Source organism: Scylla paramamosain, chromosome 34 (genome assembly GCF_035594125.1).
Source record: "Scylla paramamosain isolate STU-SP2022 chromosome 34, ASM3559412v1, whole genome shotgun sequence".
NCBI lineage: Eukaryota > Metazoa > Arthropoda > Malacostraca > Decapoda > Portunidae > Scylla > Scylla paramamosain.
The window spans coordinates 7,212,720-7,220,219 of record NC_087184.1 but is presented as its reverse complement, the minus strand read 5'-3'; the positions used below and the strand labels follow the sequence as shown (position 1 = coordinate 7,220,219).

The 7,500-nt window shown below is 41.7% G+C and overlaps 1 protein-coding gene across 14 annotated transcripts in view; it reads left to right on the top strand.

The window, feature by feature from the left end:
- The window catches only part of LOC135090073 (putative polypeptide N-acetylgalactosaminyltransferase 9), a 119,608-nt gene that overhangs the window by 63,873 nt on the left and 48,235 nt on the right, over nt 1-7,500 (top strand). For all 14 annotated transcript variants that reach the window (XM_063986359.1, XM_063986370.1, XM_063986364.1 and 11 more), the window contains one exon: nt 5,917-6,086. In XM_063986359.1, the coding sequence (XP_063842429.1) occupies nt 5,917-6,086 (170 nt within the window). The remainder of the gene's footprint in view (nt 1-5,916; nt 6,087-7,500) is intronic.

Here is a 7,500-nt window from a genome sequence, read left to right as displayed (position 1 = left end):
GAAGGGAAAAGAGAAGGGAAAACAAGGGGAAGGAAAAGGAGAATGGAAGGGAAGAGAAGAGATGGCAAGGAATGGAAGGGAGAGGAAGGGAGTTAGGGAAGGAAAGGGAAAAGGGGAAAATGAATGAGAGCAAATAGAAAGGAATAAAAGGGAAGGAAATAGAAAAGGAACAGGAAAGGAAATTAAGAAAAAGTAAAGGAGTAAGGGAAGAGAAGGGAAGGGAAAAATTAAAGAGAATTGGGAGAAAGGAGTGAAAAGAATGGAAGGGAAAAAAAGAACATAAGGAAAAAGGAAAGAAAGCAGTAAAAGAAGGGAAAAGAAGGGAAGTACACCATGGAAAAGATACATCAAAGAGAAAACGAAATGCGATTTTTGATTCTTTTTTTTTTTTTTACATTGGGTCCGCTGAGACACGGAAACACGCTAAAGGCTCTGGCAGTGTGTGTGTGTGTGTGTGTGTGTGTGTGTGTGTGTGTGTGTGTGTGAGAGAGAGAGTGTGTCCCTTCCCCTAACCTCATCTCTCCCCTCAAACTTCCATCCTCCCTCTCTTTCATCCTTTCTCTCTCTCTCTCTCTCTCTCTCTCTCTCTCTCTCTCTCTCTCTCTCTCTCTCTCTCTCTCTCTCTCTTCCATCATACATTGCCTCCTCCTCCTCCTCCTCCTCCTCCTCCTCCTCCTCCTCCTCCTCCTCCTCCTCCTCCTCCTCCTCCTCCTCCTCCTCCTCCCCCTCCTCCCCCACAACACGGAAGTCTCTCGCCACGTCAGAATACCGAGTGGGAACGTTTGGGCGAAAAATATTGAAAACGTTTGTTTCCGTAGGTCGCGCTGGGGGGTGTCTGCGTGGCCAGTGAAGGTCATGCGAGGGGAAGGAAGGGGACGAGGAGGGAAGGAAGAGGGGCGAGGAGGGAAGAAAGAGGAGCGAGAAGGGAAGGAAGAAAGAGAGAATGAAAGGGAGTCAGTTGGATTACATAGTTACATAGATTTAGAGAGGGCGAGAGTCAGATGGATTACATAAGAGTTAAGTTACACATGCCACAACAGACTATGCGGTCCACAAGAGGTGACACGACTTACGATTACTGAGAAAATAGTAGTAGTAGTAGTAGTAGGAAGGAATGGTGGGAGATAGGAAAGGAGAGGAGGAAAATGGAGGGAGGATGGAAAGCGAGGAAAATGAGGAAGAATAGATGGGAAGAGAAGAGATAGAGAAAAAAAGAAGGCAAGGAAAACACTGAGAGAGAAGAGATGGATGGAGGAGAGAGAGAGAGAGAGAGAGAGAGAGAGAGAGAGAGAGAGAGAGAGAGAGAGAGAGAGAGAGAGAGGGGGGAATGCTTCCTTTTTATTTATTCCTTATTATTATGTGTCCTCTTCCTCCTCCTCCTCATCCTCCTCCTCCTCCTGCTCACCTGGTCACCTGCTCATTACTTTTGCACACCTGCCCTTTACGGAGTCACATTCAAAGCTAGGAGCTCTCTCTCTCTCTCTCTCTCTCTCTCTCTCTCTCTCTCTCTCTCTCTCTCTCTCTCTCTCTCTCTCTCTCTCTCTCTCTCTCTCTCTCCCTCCCTCACTTTCCCTCTAATCAATACTCTGAAAATTGTAGCGTATTTTGAAGGGAACAAGATTTCAGTCAGATTCTCTCTCTCTCTCTCTCTCTCTCTCTCTCTCTCTCTCTCTCTCTCTCTCTCTCTCTCTCTCTCTCTCTCTCTCTCTCTCTCTCTCTCTCTCTCTCTCTCTCGTATGTGCAAGTGTTATTTTCTCTTAGGTTTTTAAAAGTTTTTTTCTTCTGAGTTTTTTTAAAATTATGTTAAGATTTTTTCAGTTTTAGAAATGATGCTTTTCTTCAAGACTTTTTGTGTACAGTCTATTTTCTTTAAGAGCCTAAGGGATGTTAATCTTTTCTGAAGAGTTTATTTATTTATTTATTTTTTTCTTATCCCGAAGGCTTTCAGAAATATTAGGGTTTAGTTTTAGAAATATTCACTTCTTAAGAATGTCAAACATTTTTCTTAAAGAGACTCAGAAATATCTTTTTTTTTTTAGATCTGCAGATTTTTGTTATTAACTTCAGAAATATAAAGTTTTTCTCTTAAAGAGCTTCAGAACTACATTTTTTTTTTCGTGTATAACTTCAAATACCTTTTTTTTCTTTAAGTTTCTAAAATATCTTTTTTTTTTTTAAATAACTGCAGAAACCTCATTGGTGATCCCAGAAATAACGTGTGTGTGTGTGTGTGTGTGTGTGTGTGTGTGTTTTATTTTTTTTTCTAGAGCTACACAATCAACAATAAATCTCCCTCTCTCGTTTAAAGTTCTCTATTTTAAGGTCACATTCTAAAGTTCCCACCATGAAATCACATCCTAACGTCCCAATCTAAACTCACAATGGTAAGTCCCATCTTGACCCCACTGCTTGTAAGGTCCCATTGGAGGGTCCCACTGGAATCTTTTATCAACACCCCATTAACTGTAAGCTCCCATTGGAAAGTCTCATCTAGACCCTTCATCGGCTGTAACGTCCCACTGGAAGGTCCCATCTACGTTAAAACAAAGACACAGTTACGATTGGTGACAAATATGAAGCAGAACAGAAGAAGAGAAGAGGATCCAGCAGACAATTCCCTTCAATACATTTTTGCAGATTCCCCATTGGCTGAAAGGTCCCACTGGAAGGTACCATCTAGACCCCCATTGGCTGTAAGGTCACCACAGCGCGCGTCACTCACGGGATTAATTACTCACGACTCACTCCCTCAATTCACGTGTCACCTCTCGTCCCGGCCTGCCTGCCTCTCACAATCGCCTCATTCATCCCACGGTGGAGAGAGAGAGAGAGAGAGAGAGAGAGAGAGAGAGAGAGAGAGAGAGAGAGAGAGAGAGAGAGAGAGAGAGAGAGAGAGAGAGGATCGTGGCTTCCAGGAAACACACACACACACACAATCCTGAGATAATGAAGGAGATACACACACTCTCGTCTCTACAGAAATACATAGGCAAGTTATACGCAATTGTACCCTCAAGTACTTTGGATGAATAATACTTGTGTGTAAAGACTGATTAAGATAGAGTATATGATAATAATAATAATAATAATAATAATAATAATAATAATAATAATAATAATAATAATAATCTTCACTTCAGCCACAGATTATATATGTATACAGAAAAAAAAAAAGTCAAGAATGAAATACAACAAGAAACAAAACTGTAGAATAATTACTGTAGAATAATACAACTTGCATTCACCGTACAGCTTAAACACCAAGAAATGATATACAGCTTATCCAACCACTGCTGAATATATGTATAGATTACACGTATTGTGCCCATGAAATATGTATGAATTGAGTGCGCTTGAGTTAGTTTTGCATACATATATACACTTTTATGTACGAGAGAGGCGGACAGAAGTGGTGGTGGTGGTGGTAGCGGTGATGAATGTGGTGATGATATTCGTATAAGTGATGGTGATAGCAGTCGTATTAGTGGTGGTGGTGGTGGTGGTGGTGGTGGTGGGGGTAATATTCTCGATGTAGTAAACTTAAGCGGGTCTTTTCTCCTCGACAACCAATACTTCTTCTTCCTCCCTGTTGTTGTTGCTGCTGCACGGGAAGCCTCTGAATGGAGCACGAGAGAGAGAGAGAGAGAGAGAGAGAGAGAGAGAGAGAGAGAGAGAGAGAGAGAGAGAGAGAGAGAGAGAGAGAGAGAGAGAGAGAGAGAGAGAGAGAGAGAATTTCTCTTTATTATAATACTAGTTGTAGTATTGACATTAATAATAATAATAACAACAACAAAACAACAACACTTGCCCAATTATAAACAAACAAGGCATGAATCTCGCTCTCTCGTACGCGCGCACGCACTTGGAATTACGTGTACTCATTATGCAGAGAGAGAGAGAGAGAGAGAGAGAGAGAGAGAGAGAGAGAGAGAGAGAGAGAGAGAGAGAGAGAGAGAGAGAGAGGTGCTGATAGTGTAACAAGATAACACACACACACACACACACACACACACACACACACACAATTGCATCGGTAATGACTCGTGTTCTCAATTACCTGCCTGGTCTCGCTCTCCTGATTGGCTGGCTGCTCATTAAGGTGCGCTGGACTACCTTTAATTAACTCCTCGCCTTGGCTACTTGGTTGGCAGTTTGACGCCCGCACTCCCGCGCACTCGTTCGATTCCCGGGAGGTGAAGAGTGTAAGGAAAGTGTGTAAATTGGGTGCTATTGAGAGAGAGAGAGAGAGAGAGAGAGAGAGAGAGAGAGAGAGAGAGAGAGAGAGAGAGAGAGAGAGAGAGAGAGTTGTACTCGTATTTTCATGTCTTTGAAGATATAAAGAGAAGAGGAGAAAAAATCGTGTTTGAGAGAAGAAATGTTGGTAATGACGATAGTAGTAGTAGTAGTAGTAGTAGTAGTAGTGGTAGTAGTAGTAAAAGTAGTAGTGTTAATAGTAGTAGTAGTAGTAGTCGTAGTAGCAGCAGCAGCAGCAATATTAGTAGTAACTAACAACCACAACAATAATTTCAACAACAATAAATAAAGAGAAAAAAGGAACGACCACGACTCTTGATATAAACAAATAAAACAAAAATAACAAAAACACCCCAACAAATAACAAAAGGAAAAAAAAATAATAATAAACACAACAAGAAAAAAAAAAAAAACGGAACATTTACGTACTAACAGTTTAGAAAACATTAATGTATTTTACAAGTAACAGTATTAGCATATAATTACATTACCGCATCAGGGCTCAGGAAGGTGTGCGTGGTAATTACTTGCATGTTACCTGGCGCTGCTATTCCTGCACAGGTGTTAGGAGGAGGTGTTATTAGGTCATTAGTGCTTTACCTGCATTTTCTCCTTGGCCCAGGTAATGTTAATGAGGCGCACTTTTCCAGGTGTCCTTAATTACGTGGAGTTTTGTTATTGTTGTTATTAGTGAAAAGGGTTATCTCCGGTGCGTCTCAGGTGTGTTAATTGGTCAGTTCAGCTGGTGTGTGTTTTTTTTTTTCTCTCTCTCTGGTTACGTGTTTTTTTTTTTCTCTCTCTCTGGTTATGTGTTTTTTTTTTCGTTTTTTTAAATTTTGGTTTTGTTTTGTTCGTTATATTTCGTTTAATCGTTTATGTATATTGTCTTTGTTTTGTTTCTTTTGTATCTCTTTAGTTTTGCCTTTCTTTTATTAATTCTGTACCTTCCATTTTGTAACTTGAATACGTGCTGGTGTGTGTGTGTGTGTGTGTGTGTGTGTGTGTGTGTGTGTGTGTGCTCTCTTCCTTTACTCTGCAGATGTGAAGGTTACCGTATATATATATATATATATATATATATATATATATATATATATATATATATATATATATATATATATATATATATATATATATATATATATATTTTTTTTTTTCGGTAGGAGGATTAGCGCATTTCCTAACTTAAACGTGTCTTTTCCTCCTCTTAATCTCTCTTCCCTTGTCCTCCTTTTAACATATCAGCCTTTGTCATCTTATTGCAGCTACATTGTCCTCTTAACATATCCGCTCTTTATCTTTTCCTCCACGTAGTTTATCACCTTTATCTTATCCTTTTCTTATCTACCTCATTGCTTTGTCCTGTTAACATGTCTTCCTAGTCCCTCCCTTGTCCTCTTAACGTGTCTTTCATATCGTCCTCTTACTATCTCTTAACTTGTCCTTCTTCGTCTTGTCCTTTTAACGTGTCTTCCTTGTCCTCACCGTGCCTTCTTAACTTCTCTCCCTCGTCTTGTCCGCTTGTTAATGTGTTTTCTTGTCCTCTTGCCGTGTCTTCTTAACTTATCTTTGTCTTGTCTTCCTGTTACTGTTCCCCATTGTCTTGTTCTCATGCTACCGTGCCCTCTGCCCCCTCTGAACCTACCCCTTTGTCCTCCTCAGGTGCAAGGCTCCGGGCAGATTCCTGGAGAACCTGCCGGAGACTTCAGTGATCGTCTGCTTCCACAACGAGGCGTGGTCTGTACTCCTCCGCACCGTGCACTCCATCCTGGACCGCTCCCCGCCTCAGTACCTCAAGGAAATCATTCTCGTTGACGACAACTCCGACATGCGTGAGTGTTGCTGGCGGTCAGTGTGTGTGGCTAGGTGTTAAGGATGTGTTGTTGGGGTTGTTGGGTGTTGGTGGGACTTTGTCGGGGTTAGAAGTGTGTTGAGTGGGTGTTGATGGGTGTTTGGGGGGTAGAAGTGTGTTGAGTGTTAGTGGGTGTTTGGGAGCGTTAGAAGTGTATTGAGTGGGTGTTGGTGGGGGTTTGGGAGGATTAGAAGTGTGTTGAGTGTTGGTGGGTGTTACTTGGTGTTAAATTAGTGTTACTTGGTGTGTTTTGGGGGACTATTGATTGAAAGTTTTGGCATTCGTGATTGTTACTGTCTTGTGTTACTGTCTTTGTGTTACTGTGTGTTGAAGTGTGCTGCGTGAGTGTTACTGTGTTCTGGGTGTTACTAAGTGTTATTTCTGACATGCGTGAGTGTTATTGGGTGTTACTGGGTGTGTGTTGAGTGTGTTCTTTGCCTAGGTATATAAACACACACAAGAACACGTTATCATATTCTTCCCAGCATTTACAGCAATTTTCCTTCATCACTTTCTTCTTCCGACTCTCCTCCTCCTCCTTCTCCTTCCCCTTCTTCTCCTTCTCCTTCTCCTTCTTCTTCTTCTTCTTCTTCACCATTTACCTCAATCATCACACCATATTTCCAAACATTTCTCTTACCAACGCAACCTCAGAGAGAGAGAGAGAGAGAGAGAGAGAGAGAGAGAGAGAGAGAGAGAGAGAGAGAGAGAGAGAGAGAGAGAGAGAGAGGTGGAGGGCGACTCTCAAGGACGACTTTCGAGTACGACCTCTAATCTCCCTCGAGGACGAGCTTACGTCTAATGGCCTGCGCGTGTGACCTTCGAGTGTGACCTGCCTGTGATGTCTGGAGGGGCTTAGTGAAGGAGGAGGTGGTGGTGGTGGTGGTGGTGGTGGTGGTGGTGGTAATAGGAGGAATACGAAGAAGAGGAGGATGATGAGAAATTGGACGAAGAGGAGGAGGAGGAGGAGTAGGAGGAAGAGCTTACACTTGAAGGAGGATTATATACGAGAGAGAGAGAGAGAGAGAGAGAGAGAGAGAGAGAGAGAGAGAGAGAGAGAGAGAGAGAGAGAGAGAGAGAGAGAGACGAAGGAAGTGAAATGGGAAATAAGAGAAAAGCATAATACAAACTAAGCCGAAAGGAGGAGGAGGAGGAGAAAAAGAAGAAAAGAAGAAGAAAAGAAGAAGAAGAAATAAGTAAAATGGAAAGAAAACGAAGGTGGAGGAGAAGAAGAAGAAGAAGAAGAAGAAGAAGAAGAAATACAAGAACAAATTGTATGAGGAGGAAGAAGAGAAGGAGATAAAAGTTAAAAAGAAGAAGAAACGGAACGAAAAAAAAAAATAAAAACGAAAAAACAAGAAGATTGCGATGACGATACTTCAGAAAAGGAGGAG